Raw genomic sequence first — 24,740 nt, forward strand, 5'->3', positions numbered from 1 at the left:
GGGGGGATGGCAGGCTCTAGACGCCACCCCCCAGGAGACCAGCCAGGGCACCTTCCGCTGCGGCCCGGCCTCCGTCACCGCCATCCGCACCGGGCAGGTCTACCTGAAACACGACACGCCCTTCGTCTTCGCCGAGGTGAGTGCCGCAGGGTACAAGAGGGAGAAGCCCTTTGGGGGCACAGACGTGGCCTCCTCCTCCTCGTTATGAACTAGGAGGGAAAACCCACAAAACTGCTCCTTAGATTACACTTAGATTAGACTTAGATTAGACTCTAAGCACCTTATATAAGCGGCCCCTTGGTTGAGCTCAAACTCTCATGTCCCCTCCCTGGTGTAATCTGTGAGTGGTTCTGATCCGGTCTATGTGTGTGTGTGTGTGTGTGTGTGTGTGTGTGTGTCTGGTCAGGTGAACAGTGATAAGATCTACTGGCAGAGAGACCTGGACGGCACCTTCTCCCAGATCCACAGTGAGAAGAAGGCGGTGGGCCACCACATCAGCACCAAGGCCGTGGGCTCGGACGAGCGCGCCGACATCACAGACCTGTACAAACACCCCGAAGGTACGACGGACGTCATATCACTAACTGAGCTAGCCTCAGAGGGCCACGTCCCACGACCTTACTGACTGACACTCAATAACCTGGCACACCTAGGGAAAAAACTGAAATGGTGGATGATAATGATAACGACGACATCAGCTTTTCTTTTAAGACTGTCATAACCTCTCTCTCTGTCTCCCCTCCACCCCACCAGGGTCAGAGGAGGAGCGTATCGCTGTAGAAACGGCCAGTCGCTACGGCACCAGGCCGGACGTGTACTCGGCGCCCATGGCGGAGGACGTGTCTGTGGAGGTGAAGATGGACGGGGAGGGGCCGCGCATGGGGGCCGACGCCCAGCTGACCATCGTGGTGAAGAACCTGAGCGCGTACCCCCGCAAGACCACCCTCCACAGCCAGGTGGCAGTCATGTACTACACTGGCGTGCTCAAGGGCACCGTGAAGAAGGAGAGGCTGCCCGTCGAACTCATGCCCAATGAAGGTCAGTAGACTGGGACTTGGGGTTATATTCCCGCTGGGAGCGTATATACTGATAGATGTATGCACTCTGCAATGTAAGTCGCTTTGGATAAAAGCGTCAGCCAAACGGCATATATATTTTTTTTTTATCTTGACCAACTGAACTAGGATCAGACTACTCTACCTTGACGTACCCAATTTAGGAGATCGAACACATGTGATTGATACCGTTCCTCAATCCATTCCATACATTACAATGAGCCTGTCTCTCGATTTCTTCCTCCACAGATGCTCCGCCCACATTTACTATCTCAACCACCTGCATGATCAGAGTCAGTTCCCTATGGGACCATAGGGTCTGTTGTAATCCTTTTTTTTTATCCCATGTGTTCTCAGAGAAGACCATAGACTGGGTCTTGCCCTACCAGCAGTACCAGGACCAGCTGGTGGACCAGGCTGCGCTGATGTTGACCCTGTCTGGGCGGGTCAGTGAGACCCAGCAGGTCCTGGCTAGTCAGACCAGCTTCAGGCTCCGCACCCCAGACCTCAGCATCAAGGTGAGACCAGACTTCCTGCATCCGGTATCAGTACCAGCTGCTGCCACTCGGGCTCCTCGCCTTCCCTTTAAACACTGAGCCGCAGTCACGTGTATCACATAGATTTACTGTAAATCAGGCCTAGCGGAAATTATGTTTCCTTGGTCTCTATTCAGCAGCGGCCCCAAAGGCAATCCCAAATGAAGTACAGATGTCTTGGTTCGGGGCCATGGCGCTGGGATGATACAGTAGCATTGTAAAAGTGGTATTTCCTGTTGTTTTGTCCTCCAGGCTGTAGGGGATGCTGTGGTGGGCAAGGAGATGGCAGCGAAGATCACCTTCACCAATCCGCTGCCACGGACACTGAAGGACGTGGTGTTCAGGGTGGAGGGGCTGGGCCTGCAGAGGGTCCACGAGGTGGTTGTTGGGTAAGATACAGGACTGTGTTCATTTGTCTCTCTCTTTTCTCTGTTTCTCTCTCTCTCTCTCTCTTCCGCTCTCTCCATCCCACCATGATGTAAAGAATGTCAACCTCCTCCCTGTTTTTCTTTTCTACCGTAGAATCAACCTTCCCGTCTCTCTCTCAGAGGTTGTGTTCATGTGTAGCTAACCCTGCTCTCTCTCTCTCCCCCCCCCCCCCTCTCCCTCCCTCCCTCCCTCCCTCCCTCCCTCCCTCCCTCCCTCCCTCCCTCCCTCCTCCCCTCTCTCAGTGATGTTGGGAGTCACTCCACGGTGACATTGACTGAGCACTTCATCCCCACTCAGCCAGGACCCAGGAAGCTGGTGGCAGCTCTGGACTGTAAACAGCTCACACAGGTGCACGGCGTGGCTGACATCATCGTCCTGGACCAATGAGCTCTCTAGTATCTCTCCACTGCCCACTTGTCTGTCTGTGTGTAGACTGTGTTGACTGTGTTTCTCAATGACCTTCACCAGTTCTTGCCAACATTGGAGAACTGGCAAACTGGTTACAGCAAGGACAGGGGAAATTGTTTCGTTTTTTGTCTTGAATGTCAATGTTTTTTTCAATGTAGCCTACTGGACAATGTTTGGTATTTTATGGTGAATATTCATGGACCTACTGAGTGCACATACACTGAGTGAGTAGACATAGAAATATATAGCTCTTGTGATATCAGCATTAATGATTTAATTAGTGATTGATAATAGCTACTTCATATCCAGGAAAGTCACCAGAGTGCCTTATTGTTTTTTACTGTAAACCTATGAAGGAGATCGAAAGATAGCATTTTATGTTAGAGTAGCCACTGAAATGCTTCTGTAGCCAGTTAAATGATCTAGATATAATCATACCAATGGTCTTTTCAGTAGAATATACTGTACTGAACAAAATCGATTTCAGGGTGCTCATGAACACACTGTATGTAAACATCATCATTTAGTATACAAATATACAGTATTCAAGATGTATGCAGAGTATCAATGTGTTGGACACATACACGTAATATTATGTACATATTATGTACTATATGTATGTACTGTAACATTTTAGACAAAATGTATCTTACATGGCTTATATGAAGGCAAAGAACACATTTGTGTTCCATGTTATATAACGGTCTCTCTCAATGTCCTGTGTGTGTGTGTGTGTGTGTGTGTGTGTGTGTGTGTGTGTGTGTGTGTAAGAATGAACTGAAGTCAGCATTATAGTGCATTACTCAATGCTTCTCCTTGCCATCAAGTGCTCTTATGATATCACTGTGCCAAACTGCATCATCTCCGGAAAGCTTGGAGATGCTGTGCCTACTTTGAGTGTATCTTTTTACCCTGCACTTAAAAGACAATGGAAACTGTTATATCAACTTTTTTTATTATCATATTATTTATCGATATGTGTTTTTTCTACTGTCAGTGTTGTATAGCTAATAAAACAGATATAACAATAATAATAATTGTTTTATTGCCAGGCAATCAACTTGTCAGTCAATTGTTGGAATTTGGTATTGTCTGCTCTAGGCACAGGGTCAGTCATAGTCGGCGCCCCTGGAGCAATTAGGGGTTAAGTGCCTTGCTCAAGGGCACATGCAGCTCCCTCCTGAGGCGGGGATCGAACCGACGACCTTCCGATTGCTAGCCAACCTCTCTAATCTCTAGTCTAGGCTAACGCCGCCCATATGCCACCACTCATATACAGACCTGTGATGCTGGTCTGAGCATGTTAATCCTACCCATGAAGGACAAGCCCTGACTGGGTAGAAGGTGTGAACAGCTAAAAAGATGACTTCATTCAGTATTCATGGTGGCAGCAAGTACTCGCATGCAATAACTATAGGCTCTTCTCATAACTAATTGGCATTAACTACCTATCATCAGACAGACACATAGACACATATCAGTAGACACGAACATTGGGTAGCTTCATGCCGAGGCTTGTGTATGTTCTATCATTCAACTGAAAAGTGACAGAATATAGAAGAAGATATATTTTTATTGATCGCCTAGAGGAAATAATCTTTTTGCACCCCCCCCCCCCCCAAGATGACGCACACAGCACACTCCTAGAAAGAACAGAGCTCTGGGCACAGGGTCTGCCCCCGTCAAGCACCCCTGGAGCAGTAAGGTCAAGGGCCCAAGGATTAACACTGTCAACCAGTGTTAATCCTTGACGGTAGGATACCTTCCATATGATGCCAGCAACCCTCCAGTCACCAGCTCACACCCGGCTCCCTCCTAGGGTGGGGATCGCCCCATAAGGTAGTCATGGACAGGTAGTCATAGTTACAGTACTTGATCATAAATGTTTTGGTTACTTTTCTTCAATGGGTTTTCAATAGGAAGCATCCAAAATCACAATGTGGTTACTATGAATTTGTGGTTCATGTTACCACAACAAAATCAAAAGAGACACAGCTTACACAGAGTGGAAACTCCCAAAGTGTCGGGCACAAGAACATAAACAGATACATACTGACCCCTAGTGGTCATATTAAGAGACATAATCTATTCTCAAGCCTTTCAACTGCCTAACATCCCACAGGGTATAGACATTTTACTTTAATCAACATTCCCCAGAACAGCTTCAGTGCTGAAATCTAGTAAGTTTACCTTCGCCAATTGTAATAGTCATGGCAACCAATACAAAGCTTTAATGCTACGTATGACACCTTTAAAGGCAGACAACAGACAGATAAATGGTGACAAGACAGCCAACCAGTGTTAATCATAGAAATGTTTATTGAATATAAAATACAGACAGCAGTTTAAATACAGTCAGTGGCACCGATCAAAAGCTCTGAAAACAGAACTAACAATTCACTGTCAAACACAGGCACATAACAACATGCTTCAGTGGCATCGGCTATATTAACTGAAAGAAATATAAATATAAATAGTAGTATATTTACCCTACACATTTGAATTTCATACACAAACACCTATTGCTTATTTTCCATCCCCTAACAACAGAAAAAACGGACAATAGTTGATTCATGCAGACCACTTTGAATAAAGAGTTAAATTCAGCCATTAGGGGGCAGCAGTGTGAACTACATTGACTGACCACGTGTTTCTGTGTATAACCGATAGGATCGGTTCAGATAAAAAGTGCAGGGTTGAGAGCAACTTGTTGATGGTCACGCTCATACAAACTGCATATGGACTACAGAGCAGGTCCATCTTACAAAGATGTTCCATTCTGTACCGTTGGTGTGTAGCATTGAAGCCATGGACTGTACATAATGTACATAATGCACACACGCACGCTTGCATACACACACACACACACACACACACACACACACACACACACAAACGCACGCTTGCATACACACACACAAACACACACACACACACGCATACGCACGCTTGCATACACACACACACACTCACACACACACACACACACACACACACACACACACACACACACACACACACACACACACACACACACACACACAGGGTCTCTATGGTCAGTTTTGCTTACATTCTCAGTCTAAAGAGTTACATATATTCTGGACCACTTTGTTGAACTCTTCTGGTTGGTCAGCGTACACATGGTGAGAAGCGTCATCTATCATCTGAGGTCACAGAGAAAGAGACAGGTGTGTTACCATGTGTATGTATGGTGCTGTGCATTTGCAAGTGCATCTGACAGTTATCTGTTATTCTCTAGCCTATTCTTTCACAGACCAACCATTCATTTCCAACTCTTCTTTCCTCTCAATCCATCAACAAACAATGACTTTTTGTCTCTCTCAAAACCTTGCCCCACTTTCCTTCATCCTTCACACCCACTTCCTTCCTCCCTCCCTCCCTCCTCAGTGTCTCTATGCAGCCTAACCCCCTCATACTCACCACGATGCGTGTGGAGGTCTCGGGCCTGATCTGGGCGACCTTCTCCCCCGAGGAGCTGTCCACCCAGGAGCGCGACCCGTACAGCATGGTGAGGGGCATGGAGGGGGGTAGCTGGTGGACCCGCTGCAGCATGGGCCTCTTCGCCCAGCCCAGGGACTCCGACATGGCCCTGAAGCCCACCTCCCCACTGGGACACGGAGGGTGGAGTGAGAGGGACAGACAGAGGGAGGGGAGTGGGGGGAGTGGATGAGAAAAACAGTCTGTTATTTTCTGTCCTTCAGAATGTGGGATAAAAGCCATTAAATGGAGGCTAAGGAGACCATGTCCCCCATGGAGAATGCTACAGCAGATGTGCCCGGTATTCCGTCGGTTAAACGGTGGCATTGACACCAAGCTGTGACTTCCCGTACCTCGGTGTCTGGGCATTACAGTGGTAGATGTACTCTGTCATGGTGTCGTCATTAAACAGGTCCTCAAACTTCCTCTTGAAGTCCGGACGGAATCTATTCACCAACCCTGGACCTGGCGGCAAAAACGACAACAAACGACAGGAACAGAGAAAAGAAAGGGGAATAATGGAGACATTAGTCGTTAAGACTCTAAAACAATACGAGTTGAACGAGCTGGACGTGTTCTCTCCTGGCCTTCCTCCCTCCCCAGCCCTCCGTGGTCTCACCCCAGGGCCCAGCTGCTCTGATGACCGCCAGGGGGTTGAACAGAGAGAAGACCGAGGCCACCGCCTTCACCCAGCGAGGGGGACCCGGTCTCTTGGTCTCTGGACTCTGAGCGTCCTGGGTCTCCTCCCCTGGTGGGGTGCGCTCAGGGAAACCCCAGGGGTCCACCAGGATCAGATGACTCACCCTGAGGGAGGGAGATGGAGGAAGGGGGATTAAGAGGATAGAAATTAAAATGAAACCCCCCTAGAGATTAAGTGGCTAGAAATTAAAATGAACCCCACGGTTCCACCAGGATTAGATGACTCACCCTGAGGGAGGGAGATTAAGTGGATATAAATAAAATTGAAAAAAAAAAAAAAAAAAGCTAAAACATATAACAGGGTAAAAAAGAACGATGTCACTGTGAAGCCCAATGCACACAGCGTGCGATTTCTGTTGCACGTCAACATTCCATTTTGAAGTTTGAATGGAAGTCTATGAGAAAATCGCATCCCAATGCACACGGCCCCGATTTTAATCGCACGGCGAAAATTCGATTCCATTCATGACAACAATGGAATGTTGTCGTGCAACAGAAATCGCACGCTGTGTGCATTGGGCTTGACTTACATTTTTTTGCCATTTAGCTGTACACATCAGTAGCCTATACCACGTTTATTGTGTTTATGTATATGTTATACACAATATTATTATTGTTGTTATTGTGACATCGATGCAAGTGATGAAAACCACGGCCTCTCACCTGGAAGGGTACTGTATGGCGTAGGAGGTGGCGAGGTAGCCCCCCAGGCTGTGTCCCAGCAGGACCATGTTCTCCAGGCCGACTGCTTCCCTCCACTGCTCCATGGAGCTGACAAACTGCTCCTCAGCCAGGGTGGCGTCCGTGGGGAAGGGGGGTCTGGAGCTGCGGCCGAACCCCACCAGGTCGAAGGCGTGTACTGGCCGAGAGCGACTCAACACGTCCAGGTTACGGATCCAGAGGCCGACACCTCCCCCGAACCCATGGACCATTACTAGAGGAGTCTTAGAGGCTGAGAGAGAGGGAGATAGACGGAGAGAGAGAGAGAGAGAGAGAGAGAGAGAGAGAGAGAGAGAGAAAGGGGGGGGGGGGGGGTAGAGGGAGAGAGAGAGAGAGAGACAGGAGGGAAAAAACAAAACACAGACAGAAGTTAATTCTAACTAAAACATCTCTTCCAAGAGGCCTACTGCATTCAGTGAGATGCTATCTTGTTGGCCATAGGAATACCTTGCTCAACAGGTTTGCGGGTGGCCTTGTTGGTCAACGTCAGAGTCCATATCCTGTCATGGTTCGGTAGGGTCACAAACCTGGCCCACAGTTCATTCTGAATACCTGTTCGACACAGAGATGAAGACAAACAATGTTCAGGAAGCAACAAGTGCACACACAACAGAGTGACATTACCAGAAGATCCTATTCCAAGCCACGGGTGTCAAACGAATAAAAGTGAGACAGTATACTTGTATAATACTCCTGAAGTGAAATACTATTCCCAGTGTCGAGGGCGGTAATACGTAGAGTAAAGGAAAGCAAACATGGTCTTACATGAGAGGATCTTGGTCTCTGTGCTCTTCAGGAGGGACATAGAGGTTGGACGCCAAGAAGGCCACCAGCCCCACCCTGAGATCGCCCTGGAGCGGAGAGAGGAGAGCCATGGAGGAAAAGAGTGACAGAGAGAGAGAGACCGTGTTACTCGAGCTACACAGAAGCTGAATGCTGTTATCGTATGGATGACACAATGCAGAGACAGAGGAGATGAGGGTAAAGGTCTAAGATGGCAATGTTAACATGATTGCATGGATACAATACAATCACTGCAAGCATCAGCGTATCAATACACACACACAGAGGCTATAGAAACCTTCAGGGAGTAGGCCTAGGTCAAAGTTTCCTTTACCCACTACCCACTAATATGGGTTCAGACCATTTTGGTCACCCATGGTTAGGTTAGGAGCAGTGCTTATAGATCTGTAGTTAGGGACAGCTTGTACCTTGAGCGGTAGTTTTGTATGGGTAGAGCAGCTCAGGTGGGGGGCACTAATTACAGCAATACACTTGGGTTGGGTGGTAGTTGACACGCGACGCAAAACGTGCTGTGTCACTCATGTGACCGGTTCCCCAGAGAGTCACTGGTGCACAGGCACAGCTCTTCAATGAACACACAGAGATAACGATGTTTTATGGTCAGACATACAGTACAGGCCAAAAGTTTGGACACACCTTCTCATTCAATGCGTTTCCTTTATTTTCATGACTATTTGGTACATTTTAGATTCTCACTGAAGGCATCAAAACTATGAATGAACACATAGGAATTATGTATTTAACAATAAAGTGTGAAATAACTCTAAATATGTCTTATATTTTAGATTCCTCAAAGTAGCCACCCTTTGCTTTTTTGTTGTTAATAAAATATATAATAATAATATTAAATATAATATGTGTTAATAATAATGTTATTATATATATATATATATTTAATATTATTATTATATATTTTATTAACAACAACAACACAATTATTTTATTAACAACAAAAAAGCAAAGGGTGGCTACTTTGAGGAATCTAAAATATAAGACATATTTAGAGTTATTTCACATTTTTGTGTTAAGTACATCATTCCTATGTGTTCATTCATAGTTTTGATGCCTTCAGTGAGAATCTACAATGTACCAAAAAGTCATGAAAATAAAGGAAACACATTGAATGAGAAGGTGTGTCCAAACTTTTGGCCTGTACTGTATATTAGACTAACATGACACACTGGTAGTGAATGATTGATTAGGAACAGACTAACACTGACAACAACATTCAGGCTCATATGGAAAAACAATAATAATGCATTTTTAAAAATAGATCTTATGTTTATAAATGGAATTGTTTGGAACGATTCTGCATTACAATTATCTAGACATTTTATTAGTTAGATTGTGTCCTCCTGACGGCAAAACGGAGAACGATTATGAAAGGAAGAATGAAGCCAAGGATAGCATGGAGGATGGTTAAATAACATAACAAACCACCTGTGTTTACAATACTTACTCTGTCTCAGGTTCGCTTTGCATCGGAGCTATTATAGGATCCATTGAATGACATAATCCGATCACGACACACAAACTGAAATAGACAACAAACGATTACAATTACGTTTCCGTCTGTCTTGGGGGGCTTGGCGGATTTAGGACAATGCCTGACCACATCCGTGTTCAATGTTTTGTAACTCGGTACATTCCAATAAATATCAGCTGACTCAAAGTAGGCGGGGCTTCGTAAAGTAGGCGGGGCTTCGTAAAGTAGGCGGGGCTTCGTACAGTTGTCTGCGTGAACTCGGCGCTAGTCGGAATATATATATATATTTTTTACAATATTTTTATTATCATTTTTATATACCAACATCAAAGACGAGACAACAAAAAACAAAAAAAGAGAAACATACAATAACAACAATTCACAAACATAGACACACACAACTTGCATCAATTTTGGATTGAATGAAAAAACAATGCAAAAACAAAACTTTCCTCCACTTTCTTTGTATAAAGTATTCTATCCTACATGTTCGTCATGTATGGTTCCCACAGCTTGTCAAAGTCTTTCCGCTTGCCTTTAATAAAATAATATAGGTTAATCTTTCCAGACCAGTCGGAATATATTTGGTGTAACACTGACATCGTTAGAATTATAAGGTTCTATCTCCATTTTTGTCAAAATTGAGTTTTTTTTTACATAATCTGATCCATTAGGTGTTTATTAATGCCTGTGTGGTGTTATTTTTAAAATGTTGACATTTTTGAGTTAGTAATTCATAAAATACAAAGGTTCCATCTCACAAAACATAATGGAATGTAAAAACGTTGACATTCAATATCTCTGAACTACCCTAAACGGAGATAGAACCTTATTTTATCTGCGTGAACTCGGCGCTAGTCGGAATATATTTGGTGTAACACTGACATCCGGTCCTTCCTTGTGGACACGTCAGTTTATCCTAAACGAGGAAGAGGGTCCACAGCTTCTGCATGAAGAATATTTAGCAATTCTTATCATTTATTTATCAATTATCAGCACTACCAAAACATAAGCCATGTCTAATTCGGTGTTTTCTGTCGCCTATCGGTTCTTGGAGGAGTACAGTACCACCACGACCAACAAGCTGAAGGCAGTGGACGCCTATCTGCTGTACATTCTGTTGACAGGGGCCATCCAGTTCCTCTACTGTCTCCTGGTGGGCACCTTCCCCTTCAATAGCTTCCTGTCAGGGTTCATCTCCTGTGTGGGATGTTTCATCCTTGGAGGTGAATTTATTTATTTGATCTTCTAAGTCATCTAGTCAGCTATTCATGACGTTAGAATTATAAGGTTCTATCTCCATTTTTGTCAAAATTGAGTTTTTTTTACATAATCTGATCCATTAGGTGTTTATTAATGCCTGTGTGGTGTTATTTTTTTTAAATTTTGACATTTTTTAGTTAGTAATTCATACAATACAAAGGTTCCATCTCACAAAACATAATGGAATGTAAAAACTTTGATGCTCAATATCTCTGAACTGCCCTAAACGGAGATAGAACCTTATCATTCTAAACTCACGTAATGTTGTTGAGGTTAGTCAGTTGGGTTAGCTTGCATTGCATTGGATTGGCTTGCATTCATGTAGGCTATTGGATTCAATTGCATTGGCTGTTTCGTTTAGGAATCACTAGCTAACTCTGGTGTAATCCAATCAGAGAAAATGTGTAATTCTATTGATTATGAGTCATAATCAATAGAATTACACATTTTCTGTGACTATGATCATAGTCATAATTTATGACTATGATCATAGTAACAAGACACCAAATAGTTTAGTAGGCATATACCCAGGGCAGGCTAGTGGAGGTAGACGGGCCCATTCTAAATGCATGGAATGAGGAATGGTGTGCGTATCGTGTGTTTGATACCATTTCTCATTCCATTCCATGCCTTACATTGAGCCCGTCCTCTGATTTATGCCCCCACTGATGGAGCCGACCTACTATCCTACTGTACAATGAATCTGTTTGGTGAGCTATACTGCAGGCCTGTACTGCGCATAGCTTGTCCATTGCATCCCCTTGTGTGTTCATAGCCTGTTCTCTCTCTCCCTCAGTGTGCCTTCGTATCCAGATCAACCCTCAGAACAAAGGGGACTTCATGACTGTCTCCCCAGAGAGGGCCTTCGCTGACTTCCTATTCGCCCACACTGTTCTCCATCTCGTTGTCATGAATTTCATCGGATGAAGCGCCAATGCGTCCTGCCATCTTATCCCCCGCCCTCAGCAGGTGTGTAGGTGTCAGGTGTGCATTAGGTTTGCATACGATGCTGCTTGTCTGAATTGAGGGGCTGATCGTGGTGCTTGGACCTGGCTGGATTGATGTCAAGGAGCCCTTGTTTACATCTATCCAGTCAGCCTACTTGAAGGGGAAAAGAAGGGGTGGAGGCGTTCTTGAAGTTGTCCAACAGCCTTAGTTTTTCATTCAGAGTGTCTCTTCTTAATGCCCAGTCTTTTGTTATTGTATGCAATGGCAGAATTCACAGTGCTGGTGAAAATGTATATTGTTCTTAATTGTCCTATGATCCTCTGTGGCTCAGTTGGTAGAGCCTGGTGCTGATGACGCTTAGGTTGTGGATTCGCTTCCCACTGGGACCATATTGAAAAGTATGCACTCACTGCAGTGTAATTCACTTAATAAATAATAAGATAAAAGTGTCAGTTAAATGGCATATATTATTATCATCTAAATGGCATATATTATTATCATCTAAATGGCATATATTATTATCATCTAAATGGCATATATTATTATCATCTAAATGGCATATATTATTATCATCTAAATGGCATATATTATTATCAGCTAAATGGCATATTGTATTGGCTAGTTGATGGGCTCATAAGATGAATAAGAATGTTTCATAGCTATGCATGACCAGTTACATGACCTCAGATTCCTCTTGTTGGCTTCAGAGCACAATTCTGTCACCCATCCTCATCCTCATCCTCATCCCTCTCTGTCATAGATCATCCAGATGTGTTCCTGAAGTGCCGAAGTCCCCCTGACCTCCCGCTGTAGAGCAGCCACATCCTCTCTGCCGATGAACTGTGGAACTGAAACCCTCGACCCTCCATTCACTCTGTCATTTGATTACCCGTTGTTATCAGTTATGATACAAAATAGATTTTTTTTTCTTACAGATAATGTTCTTTTTTTTTTTTTTTTATCTGTACCACATTCCCTTTTGCACTTGAGACAAACTGAAATAAATAACACAGAAAAGTGTATGTGAATGTTTTTTATTGGGATCTAATAAAGGAGTGGTTATCATTTTGTCCAAAAACATACCAAAGGGTTAAGAAAAAAACATACCAAAGCACGATGTTTCACAAACAAATTAGAAATGAGAACATTGGCAATTAGAGTGCTGCAGATTAAGTACGTCATAAGTAATTATTAGCTGGGTGATACAAAAAAATTATTGAAAGTGATGTTATACTTGTGCATAATTAGAATCAGTCCCATTAATACAGTACAATCAGTATGACATACTGTAGTTATTGGGAAAAGGGTGATATTAAAAAAAGTGTCCAGAGCTGAACAGGTTAATAACATGCATAACATCTGGAGGCCACATGTGGTCACATGACCCAGGGGAAGTTTGGATTGCGGAACGGTCTGTGTTTTGGGTGGAGAGGAGAATCACTTCTCAAACCACCGCTGCCTCAGACACAGGAACATGCCTCTGCTGCTCCTACTCACCGTTCTCTTTACCTGTGTCCCAGGTGAGATCTATACCTCTTACCTCTTTATTGCACCTTTAAATGGCATATTGTGACTGTTTATTTTTTTATTTTTTTATTTAAATGGATGAAAAAGGCATAGATAGATTTTCATATTGTATAGCTGGGGGGAGGGGGGGGGGATACGTATTCAGTAGCCCCTCCAAACCCTTTCACTGTTTGTTGTTATAAGAAATGTTTTGTTGTTGGTGTTGGTTTTATGAGTGAAGTTGGGCTAGTGCTAGACATGTGGTTTTGATATTCTTGAGTTTCTTGCGCAATGTTGTCTTTTCCTTGCTCCCGAAAAGCTCACTGGGACAAGAGTTCAGTGAAATACTCCTCTAGTATACTACGATATATACAACTTTCGGTGGGAAAAAACAGTAGCATTCCTTAAGGAAGCCTCTTCACTGTAGTATGCCCCCAAGCAAGCATAAGGAGATAGACATTGCCTGTGCGCTCCCATGTTCATATCCCACCTTAATTATCTGTGTGTTTTGGCAGAGGCTGACAGAGGGGGAGGGATATGAAAGTGTCAAAATATTTCTTTGGGGAAAACGAAACTGTCAGAGGGGAACAATCCATTTAGAAACACACTGTTCCCTATTTTCTATATATGAAAAATGACATCCACGCTTCCTATAGATATTCATCATGTCCAGTCAGTGTCAATGACCTCTCTAAACACAACAGCCCCCCCTCCTAACTCTCTCTCTCTCTCTCTCTCTCTCTCTCTCTCTCTCTCTCCGTAGAAGCTCTCTGTAGGGTCACCACTGTCGGAGACCTCTCTGTTCTGGAGGGCCGGCCCCTCACTATCCCCTGTCACTATGACCCCCAGTATGCCGGCTACGTGAAGTACTGGTGCCGCGGCAGGATGAAGGACTTCTGCACCAGTCTAGCCCGTACGGACGCACCCCGCTCCACAGCTGTACACGAGGAGGAGAAGGTGTCCATCTTTGACGACCCGGTCCAGCAGGTGTTCACTGTGACCATGACGGACGTGAAGGAGGGAGACGCGGGGTGGTACTGGTGCGGGGTGGAGGTGGGGGGCATGTGGAGCGCCGACGTCACCGCCTCACTGCACATCAACGTCATTCATGGTGAGCAGGGAGTGGTGTGAACATGGGACAGTCTAGACCTATAGAAGGTTGGTATGGGGCGGTGTGGTTATACGCTAGGTGTGTCTGTTCTGTCCTGCAGGTATGTCTGTGGTGAACAGCAGGGTGAGCGGGGAGGAAGGAACCAGTGTCAGTGTGGAATGCCTCTACAGTGAGAGATACAGGTATTGTACCTACATGTACTGTACCTTTACCTCTCTCCATTTGCTTGATTATTAGTACTTGATTATTACTTGATTATCAAGTTACTATTAATGCCTTTGTATTAACCTTAGATCATCTAGAATCTAATTGTTCTTCAACAACCAAAGTAGTATGCCGGTGTGATTGTGTGTTGCCAGGGAGAGTGATAAGAAGTGGTGCAGGAGTGGGGACTGGGGCTCCTGTCTGGTGACAGATGCTGAGGGCAGCTATGAAGGCACGTCCCTGGTGATCAGAGACGACAGGACGGGGGCCTTCACCGTCACGCTGAGCCGACTGGAGAAGGGGGACGCGGGGTGGTACTGGTGCGCTGCTGGACAGCAACAGATGGCCATCCACGTGTCGGTCACATCTCGACCCACGACAAGTATGTCAGCGAAAGATTGTAAAATGATCATATTTCAAAAGCACCCCAAAAATCTCAAGCTTCAGTTTGTTGATAATGGCGATATCAAGAACCATTTTTTTCTCTGTTTGCACCTGTGGTAATCCTTTGTTGGGTATGCAGAGTCAAACTCCCTGTATTGTATCCTGTCTTGTCTTATCTACTCTCCAGCTGCGGTGTCTATGGTGACCTCCACATCTGACCATCCTCAGTCTGCTCCAGAGTCATCACATGTGCCACATCCTAAATCCATCGCTAAGGGATCGGACTCCCAAAGGTAACAGTGAAGTGATGAACCTCTCACAATGGCTTGACTGTTGACAATGCTGCAGTGTCTATTCATCCATACCCCAATACACACCTTTGACTCGAGCTACTGCCAGTCAAACCGTTTTTAGTTGATAGTAGGTGTCTGAGTTGTTGATATTGTTGTTGTTGGGGGGGGGGGGGGGTTGTAGGCACTTCATGGAGTCCCCTCTAATGGTATGTGGAGCCATCTTTCTCCTAGTGGTCCTTGTCATGTTACCATGGAAGATGTGGCATCGATACAGTAAGGGACATTTTTTATCCGTTACTATTTTATTATTATTTACACCGAATGTAATGCTTTTGAATTATAATACTACAACAAAATCCTTATCATTTAATTTTCAGAGAAAGCCCACAAGCGAAGGCAGGCAGAGGAGCTCAAAGCGAGACTCAGTGTAAGTCCACCCTAAACCTCATATCAGCTTGTCTATCAAGCATGGTGCTGTAGTCATGCCAAATTTAGTCCGCCTCCAACATTAGTCCGCCCTATGATACATTTACATTTACATGTTTGGCATTTAGCAGACGCCTTATTCCAAAGCGACTTACAATCAATACATTTGAATACTAAGCATGTGAATCAGCAGTCCACCATTCGTTGCAGGAAGAGTACTCTAGCTCGGGCCCGGGGCCACTGATAGAAGGAAAAACCTTCTCCCTATTATCGCCTTCTACTAAAACTTTTTAAATTTGATTTTATTTATTACTGGAGAAACTGAGAAACAGTACAAGGGGGGCAATATAAGTTCTTAGGGACACAGTAGAGGGGAAAGCGGGTGTCTTTAGGAGACGTACACCCGCTAATGATACATGCATTAATCTGTGGTAGTAAGCACACAGCGGTAGAATGGCATAGCAACGTCTCAGGGCAGACACTATTTGGCCCATCAGTCCAGGAATGTCAGGAATGCATTTCGGCATGGCAACGGCGTTTGAAAGATAAGATTACATCATAGGGCGGACTAATTTTGGAGGCGGACTAAATTCGGCACCACAGTACCCTTGTTTTAAGACGTTGTAGGTATGTTATGAGTGTATCCCTCCACAGGAACACCCAGGCGATGGAGGTGACTGGCAGAACACCTCGGTCGTTTTCCTCAACTCCGCATCACAGCCGGTCCACGTGTTCTGATCCCTGACCCCTGGCCCCTGACCCCTGACCCCAACCCAAATGTCCAATCACTGCTCTGCAGAATCCACCATCCATTCATCGCTCTGCAGACCAGGGCCAAAATAACAACAGAGAATCATAACAAAGATGATAATGCTACTACACTAATATGTGCTACCTAGTGACCCTGGGTAGAGGCTGAGTACACACATCTTATGGCTGATAATGGCCCTACAATGCATGTTATATAAGCTTAAGTGTATGTCCTGTAACTGATGTGGTGTGTGATGTGATTCATTTTTTAATTGTACATTTGCATTCATTTTTCCCCCAACAATATGTTTATTGAGTTTTTATGAAAATGCTAAAACAAATCTTTAAAAATATATAATTGGTGAGGTGGTGAGGTAATAATATAACTGCACACATACGTACCTATACACATGTATATACACAAAATAAAAAAATAAAATAAAAAAAAAGGGTACATTGCAACAGATACGTTAACTATATCCAACTACTCCTACACTGCTCATGGTCACTGCTTATATCCACAACAACTGCTCAAATGACTTATTACAGAGTCTATAATTCTTCTTCCCCAGATTCGTCCAACAGATAAATCCTTGTCCCTCAGATATTTTATGAATGGGCCCTATAAGCTTTGAAATCTTTCCTGCTTGTCTTTGAGTGTGTATGAAATGTTTTCCAATGGTAGATGCATTTGCATTTATATGACATTTCAAGGAGCGATTTTACAAGTTCAATTGATGTTGAAGTGCTTGGTTCTTCACTGTACACTGTCTGCCTCCAATAAACAGATTGCCTTGTAGTGTGGTGACTCTTTTTATGTTGCAGGAACAACTCACAGATGTTCGTCTCTTTCATCATCCTTTAGTACAGTTGAAGAGAGAAAGAAGAGTACTGTCATTCTGCCACTAGGTGGAGCTCAGCAGCTGTCCTACAGCAGAGGCAACAGACAGGCAGGCAGGCAGAGAGGCGGGCAGGCAGGAAAGCATGCAGACAGACAGGCAAACAGGCAAGCAGGCAGTCAGGCAGGCAGACAGACAGCCAGGCATGCTTTAGCTCCCCAGGCCTGGTGACATTCTGTCATAAGCTGTGTTCTGTCTAACCTTTCAGCCAGTAGATATCCTCATTGACCTGTTTTTCTCTTTTATTGAATAGCTGAATACCTCAATACCAGTGTACTATAATAGTAAGCTCAATTTGGCGTGAGATTCATCTGGACAATTACAACACTGAGTGATATCAAAGTAGATCATGCATATACTGTATATGTTCAACAATATGTTTTTTGGTTTCTTTAATTAATGATGGTCTCTTCTTTGATTAAATATTGGAATAATTGAAATGTCAATGTGGGCCCCACCCCCAAAAAAAATAATCTCCAAATATTATCCTGAAATGTGTTTGCCAAAATGACTGAGCTCTGTTATTATTTTCCCTCAACTTCTCTCCCATGCTCGCATTTGCACACATTCATTTAGCATTAACCTACATTGTGGTAGGCTTGGCTAGTATTGTTTACTGTTGGTGGAACAAGCTCCCTAACCCCAAAATAAAATTAAAAAATTGTTTGAAGCAGCTGCTGACTTACAGTATTTTTCTTAAAAACATTGATCATTGTTATCCACCTAACTAATCTGTTAGGACTAAAGGCATTAAAACTGATTTCATGGTCAAAACATGAAGGAACATTTATGAATAATTAGAATGAAATTGAAGAGGTGTGTGTCTTATACTTGTATCCATGATGTGCGTGTATGTGTGTGTGCATGTGCGTGTGCGTGTGCGTGTGTGCGTGTGCGTGTGCGTGTGTGTGTGTGTGTGTGTGTGTGTGTGTGTGTGCATGTGTGCGTGTGCATGCATGAGTACATATTAACCATGGGGGGTTTTGTCTTTTCTGAGCATTTTGAGGAAGCATCAGCACAAACAGGAAGAGAGCAGAGAGCTGTTATAGGGCAGCAGAAAGTCACTTTAAAGTTCAAACCCACTCATTCACTCACACACACACACACACACACACACACAGATGGATCACTTTTTATTGATCAATTTGCTCCTCCTGTTCACTCAAGGTAAGAATATTTTCATACATGTACATACTGTAATTTGTACTTGATGTGTATGCCTAGATGATGTACCATATAACCATAGGTACCTTTACCTTAATACAGTACTACTAACAGAAAACTAGTGTTTCCATGATACGGAAATGCATTTTGAGACTGTTTACTAAAATACTCATTATTCAACCAGAGTTTTAGTAATTGGTCTGAAAATGCATTTCTGTATCATGGAAACACTACTTTTCCGTTAGTAGTACTGTATTAATGTAAAGATGGTCGGCTATTTTCCCATTTGATAAATTTCTGCACATGCAAACTGGAGCCAACAGTCTCTTGTCATCAAGGCTTATTTGTGATGTTCTCTATTTAACAGCAAACATGAAAGACAGTGACAAATAATATATGGAATAACAAATGTGCAGGAGATGCAAAACACTCTAGAGAACTTGTATGACAGTTTAAGCAAAAAACAAGAAAAACAAGAAAATCGAACAAATTGAACCATTCCCATAAGAATCAGGGAGGCCCAGAAGCATATGTAATACAGTCCTGTATCCACAGGAAGCATGTGTAATACAGTAACAGGAAGCATGTGTAATACAGTAACAGGAAGCATGTGTAATACAGTAACAGGAAGCATGTGTAATACAGTCCTGCATCCACAGGTGGTTCTGGCGTGAGGACGGTGGACCGCATGGAGGTCCAGAGTGGAGGATCAGTGACTGTCCCCTGCCTCTATGGCAAACGGTATAAACACCATGTAAAGTATTGGTGCAAAGGATCAGCATTGACTCTCTGCTCCGTCCTGGTTCGCTCTGACTCTGAGAAGCAAGAGGGTCAGGTGTCACTGACTGATGATCCAGACAAGCTACTCTTCACTGTGACCATGAGAGACCTGCGAACCAGGCACACTGATATGTACTGGTGTGCTGTGGACAAGTGGTTAGGTGATGATGCCACACAGCTTAACCTTACTGTTACTAAAGGTATAGTTCAGCACTTCACACCACCACTCTTATCTGTAGAGATAAGAGAAATCAATGTAAATCAATTGAAATTGAAATGTTAATATGAATGTCTTGTACATGTTTAGTTGATGTAAATGATAGCCTATTTTTATCCAGGTCTTCCCGGTCTGTCAGTGGTGAACAGCACGGTGAGTGGAGAGGAAGGAGGGGACATCACCATCCGGTGTCTCTACAGCCACAGTTACCGTACAAGTGAGAAGAGGTGGTGCAAGGGGCTGAGCTTTTGTCCAACAGCGGGGAGGACCAAGACATCCCAGAATGCATCTCTCCAGCTCAGTGACGATGGGAAGGGATCCTTCAACGTTACGATGAGGAGGCTGGAGATGAGGGACGCAGGCTGGTACCGGTGCGCTGCAGGAGGTCTTCACGTCCCTGTCAACATCATCGTCACAAAGAGAACCACAGGTAAGACTGTCAGTCATGTTACTCTCAACTGACAATGAACTCATTGTCAACTCACCGATTAAAGCCACAATTTTTGGTCATTTCAATCACTATTGACATTCTTTGGTTCAGTGGCGACACCAACTGTAACTACAGGTATGGGTGAAGTGAATCCAACAGTCATTGGAACAGTCAATGGAACAGTCATTGGAACAGTCAATGGAACAGTCATTGGAACAGTCAATGGAACAGTCATTGGAACAGTCAATGGAACAGTCAATGGAACAGTCAATGGAACAGTCAATGGAACAGTCAATGGAACAGTCATTGGAACAGTCAATGGAACAGTCAATGGAACAGCCAATGCCACAGGAACGTGAGTCTTTCATTATGCAGATCCTACCACAAAGAATGTGTGTGTTGTCTTCTCTTTTGACTCATATCTTGTCTATTCTACATGTCCTTTATTAACCAGTGTAAATGCAATGACTGTGTGCTGTACAAGCACCTCAACAACCTCAACAAATCCTATTCTCCTGTGTTGCCATAGCAATATGACCTCCCATTGGCTGCTGGTGGTGTCTGGACTGCTGCTGCTGCTACTGGTGGTGGTCGGCACGGTAACCTGGAGGCTAAGGGCTGCACGCAGTGAGTTATCAACTTTACCTCAATCATAAGAAACTCAATTGCACTCAAGTTTGTGGCTTTGAAAAGGCAGATCATAGATCAGATCAGAGCATGTCATCATATTATGCTAAACCACACATCCTGTTGTAGAGAGAACTACAGCTGAAGGGGAAGTACAAGGTGTTGGGCCCAGCTACACGGTCAGTATGTTTGACTTTTTACTGGTTTATTTTTGCATGTAAACAGCCAAACACTAAGACTGACTTTATAATGTTCATAATCATAATCTTTCCCATAACAGACCAAACGGACAGAAGATGATTTGAGCTACAGTACAGTGTTCGTCAAGAGACGGAAAAACCAACAGCCTGCAGACCAGGTTTAAATCATCTCGCAATATAGGCCATCTCACCTTTGTTATTTGTAGTATTTCTTACTTTAAAGCCCTCCTCACTAACCCGCGTTACATTGCTTTATCGTCCATGTATAATTCAAAGATAGAGACTAAATGACCATGTTGATAATAATGTTGCCCACAGGTAAAGGATGAGCATTGTTTGAGTGGTTGAGGGTTGTACAGTATATCCAAAGAGGGTTGAAACATCTAGAATCTCTGGTATTTCTCTCTGCAGGACGTCACATACAGCACTCTAGCTGACAGACATGAAGAGGTAAGATTATGATGTTTCCCTACTGTCCTACTGTATACTAGTGACTCACTCATAACCTTATAACCCTGTAAACATCTCCCCATAGTCTGTACCTTCAGCTGAATCACTCATAACCTTACAACCCTGTAAATATCTCCCCATAGTATGTACCTTCAGCAGAATCACTCATAACCTTATAACCCTGTAAACATCTCCCCATAGTCTGTACCTTCAGCTGAATCACTCATAACGACCTTATGAATCACTCGGCGACCTTGAGTGCCATGAAAGGCGCCTTATAAAATAAATGTATTATTATTATTATTATTATTATAACCTTATAACCCTGTAAATATCTCCCCATAGTCTGTACCTTCAGCAGAAGTCACATATAGTGCTGTCTTACCCATAGAGAAAAAGGTGAGCATGTGTGAACATTTTAAAATGTTACAATATTGACAAAACAGCTCTGACATACAATGTCAGTGTACTAACTGACTACTTAATCATAACATTATTACCCTCTAAAAAGCTTTTTTTGGTTGAAAAACTGTAATTATCATTACTGCATCTTTAAATATCTCTCCATAGTCTGTACCTTCAGCTGAACCAGAGCCAGAAGCCGTCTATAGTGTCATACATAGTCATACCCCAGAAGAAAAGGGTGAGCATGCACACAAATGGTTGAATCTTACAATATTGACAAAACAACTCTGGCACTCTCTGATTATAATTGTAGGGAACCTAATTGCATATCTTAAGTTTGAGAGAAAATACATAATTCCAGAAGAATGTTTTGTGAATTGATTGTAAACACATATTACAGTCTCAGAATACCAAGGTGAACCCTGATGATGAGATGGAAGACAGCTCAGTGGTGCTTCAGCTCTGAGAGGTGACTTACTGCAAAGCACAGTCAAATAATGTAACATCACACTATCCAAACAACACAGTAACATTACTAAAACATATTATGCCCCTTAGATTTAAGCATTTGTGCCATTCATAGACATTGTCAATACAGTCACCTACTTTAGCCAATGTGTAGCATTGCAACTGAAACACCTGCTCTTTTTTTCAGGAACAAACAGACGCTCCCCTGTCATCCTCTGGTACAGTTGGTGAAGAGAGAAAGCAGAAGATTGTCCTTCTGCCACTAGGTGGAGCTCAGCAGCTGTCTGGAGCAGCAGAGGCAGGCAGGCAGGCAGGCAGACAGACAGGCAGGCAGGCAGGCAGGCAGGCAGACAGACAGGCAGGCAGGCAGACAGGCAGGCAGGCAGGCAGACAGACAGACAGACAGACAGGCAGACAGACAGACAGGCAGGCAGGCAGGCAGGCAGACAGGCAGGCAGGCAGGCAGGCAGGCAGGCAGGCAGACAGACAAGCAGACAGGCAGACAGGCAGGCAGGCAGGCAGACAGGCAGGCAGACAGGCAGGCAGGCAGGCAGACAGACAGGCAGGCAGGCAGGCAGGCAGGCAGGCAGGCAGGCAGGCAGATGGGCAGGCAGACAGACAAGCAGACAGGCAGGCAGGCAGGCAGGCAGACAGACAGACAGAGAGACAGGCAGGCAGGCAGGCAGACAGACAGACAGACAGGCAGGCAGGCAGGCAGACAGACAGACAGATAGACAGACAGGCAGACAGGCAGACAGACAGACAGACAGGCAGACAGGCAGACAGGCAGGCAGGCAGGCAGGCAGACAGACAGACAGGCAGGCAGGCAGGCAGGCAGACAGACAGAGAGACAGACAGACAGACAGACAGACAGACAGACAGACAGGCATGTGGATTTATTGTAGCAGATCCAGGCTTTTACTCCCCTTGCCTGGTGTCATAAGCTGTGTTGTGTCTAACCCTACAGCCAGGAGATATCCTCATTGATTTTGGTTTTCTCTTTTATTGAATAGCTGAATACCTCAATATCAGTGTAGTACAACTCTAAGCTCAATTTGGCATGACAGTCAGGACATTTTCAGCAAGGAATGATATCAAAGTAGATCATATATTTACGTCCAATAGTATATATGTTATTCTTTTTATTTTTTGTATAACAATCAGACTAGTGTTTGTGTAGTGTTTATAAATGCATGTTTTGGATTAAGGTGAGGAACTTTTATAGAAATATTTTGAGTATCCTAACCTTACCTGCATATATCTTGTATTTGACCTGTACTTTGAAAGTTGTGCTTTTATATTATGTTCTGTGTGCAAGCAAATAAACTAAACTATACTGTAGGTCCCATAAGATCTACAGTACAATATATTATTTATAGCCCTAAACTTCAACTCTCATAATGTTTCACAATATAATGTACTACAATCAGCCAGTTTCCCTGATGACAGGTATCATATATAATGTATAACCATGCACTACACTGAGCTACTACAAGTCCCATAAGGTTTCACGGTATAACCATGAACTACACGCATCTACTACAAGTCCCATAAGGTTCTACAGCATACAAGTCTGGACTAGTCAGTTAAGTCTTAGAAGGGTAAATGTATAATGTATGATGTTTACGCTACAATCAGTCTGTTCCCAGAAGGACAGTTGTTTAACTGCTGCCTCTCACCAATGCTGCTGGTGTATCAACTCCCAAGTAACCATGACAACCACTGAAGGGTGTAAAAAGGAGTCTCTCAAACTCACAGCATCCGTCCGTGCCAACAGTGAGATGGGACTTCAAGTTTAATCATGTGGAAGTCGCTTTTGTATCACAACCATAGCACTGGAGAAATCTATTTACTTGAAAGGATGATGGGGGAAAACCGTTTTCACCTCAATGGCTCTGAGCCTCAGATAGTATCTCCGATTCTGCTCTCACTCAACTCTGTCGGCGATAAGGACGTGTGTAATGGCCGGTGCTGCGCTCTTCATTTCTGTAGGGGTCACAGAGCCAGGCCTTTCATATCTTCCTGCTTGAATGGACAGAACAGTACATCCTCTTTCTGTTTTCTGCTCACACCACGGCACAGATATCATCCATAAACCCACCTAATACACCCACATAAAACACCCACACTCATGGATGCACACACAAGCAGGGAAGCACAAACACACACACACACACACACACACACACACACACACACACACACAAGCTGCTGACTGATTGTAGACATAAGGCCATTGTAATAAAAAAAAAAGGCAGGTGTATTAAAACACATTTTATTGGTTACTAGTAATTGAGTTACTGACTTCAGAGAGAATGTTACATTGAGGGTGAATATAGACTTTTCTAGGTTCACATTCACACATGGCAATACCAATACTTTGCTGTGTATTTTGTATACTGTATTTGCCATCAATCTCCCAAAATGTCCACAGTGATTTGGTGAGTAGATCGTTTAAAGACTGTAATCACTGTTATGTGAAGAAAAAAATGAAGATGAACCCCAACACCAAATTCTTGATAATGCTGTAGGATAACACTGAGGAATACATATGAAATTAAGGAATATTAAACCGTAAAC

The 24,740-nt window shown here is 43.8% G+C and overlaps 4 protein-coding genes across 4 annotated transcripts in view; 3 read left to right on the top strand and 1 right to left on the bottom strand.

The window, feature by feature from the left end:
- Positions 1-2,457, top strand: part of LOC308171825 (protein-glutamine gamma-glutamyltransferase K-like) — a gene marked incomplete at its 5' end in the record, with an annotated part of 10,890 nt that extends 8,433 nt beyond the window's left edge. Inside the window, 6 exons of the mRNA XM_080546721.1 lie at positions 1-136; positions 407-560; positions 754-1,038; positions 1,413-1,573; positions 1,844-1,980; positions 2,263-2,457. The exon at positions 1-136 is cut by the window's left edge and continues 57 nt beyond it. Coding sequence (XP_080402847.1) covers positions 1-136; positions 407-560; positions 754-1,038; positions 1,413-1,573; positions 1,844-1,980; positions 2,263-2,407 — 1,018 coding nt within the window. The 3' untranslated portion in view covers positions 2,408-2,457. The remainder of the gene's footprint in view (positions 137-406; positions 561-753; positions 1,039-1,412; positions 1,574-1,843; positions 1,981-2,262) is intronic.
- Positions 2,458-5,309: 2,852 nt separating this feature from the next.
- Positions 5,310-9,717, bottom strand: abhd4 (abhydrolase domain containing 4, N-acyl phospholipase B). Its single transcript, XM_080547162.1, has 8 exons — positions 9,609-9,717; positions 8,111-8,196; positions 7,793-7,897; positions 7,289-7,577; positions 6,546-6,730; positions 6,280-6,391; positions 5,870-6,056; positions 5,310-5,592 (listed from the first exon to the last, which is right to left on the bottom strand). Exons 1-8 carry the CDS (start codon positions 9,650-9,652, stop codon positions 5,503-5,505), a joined length of 1,098 nt encoding a protein of 365 aa, XP_080403288.1. The 5' UTR covers positions 9,653-9,717; the 3' UTR covers positions 5,310-5,502.
- An 821-nt stretch (positions 9,718-10,538) lies between these two features.
- Positions 10,539-12,830, top strand: LOC308172261 (dolichyl-diphosphooligosaccharide--protein glycosyltransferase subunit dad1-like). Its single transcript, XM_080547169.1, has 3 exons — positions 10,539-10,861; positions 11,695-11,867; positions 12,607-12,830. The coding sequence occupies exons 1-2, from the start codon at positions 10,651-10,653 to the stop codon at positions 11,823-11,825; spliced, it is 342 nt and encodes a 113-aa protein (XP_080403295.1). The 5' UTR covers positions 10,539-10,650; the 3' UTR covers positions 11,826-11,867; positions 12,607-12,830.
- Positions 12,831-13,283: 453 nt separating this feature from the next.
- Positions 13,284-16,969, top strand: pigr (polymeric immunoglobulin receptor). The gene is made up of 8 exons (XM_080546227.1): positions 13,284-13,366; positions 14,116-14,463; positions 14,564-14,645; positions 14,823-15,049; positions 15,239-15,344; positions 15,526-15,617; positions 15,722-15,771; positions 16,425-16,969. The coding sequence occupies exons 1-8, from the start codon at positions 13,321-13,323 to the stop codon at positions 16,506-16,508; spliced, it is 1,035 nt and encodes a 344-aa protein (XP_080402353.1). The 5' UTR covers positions 13,284-13,320; the 3' UTR covers positions 16,509-16,969.
- The last annotated feature ends 7,771 nt before the right edge of the window (positions 16,970-24,740 follow it).

The sequence above is a fragment of the Nansenia antarctica genome (assembly GCF_963989245.1).
Source record: "Nansenia antarctica genome assembly, chromosome: 16".
Classification (NCBI taxonomy): domain Eukaryota; kingdom Metazoa; phylum Chordata; class Actinopteri; order Argentiniformes; family Microstomatidae; genus Nansenia; species Nansenia antarctica.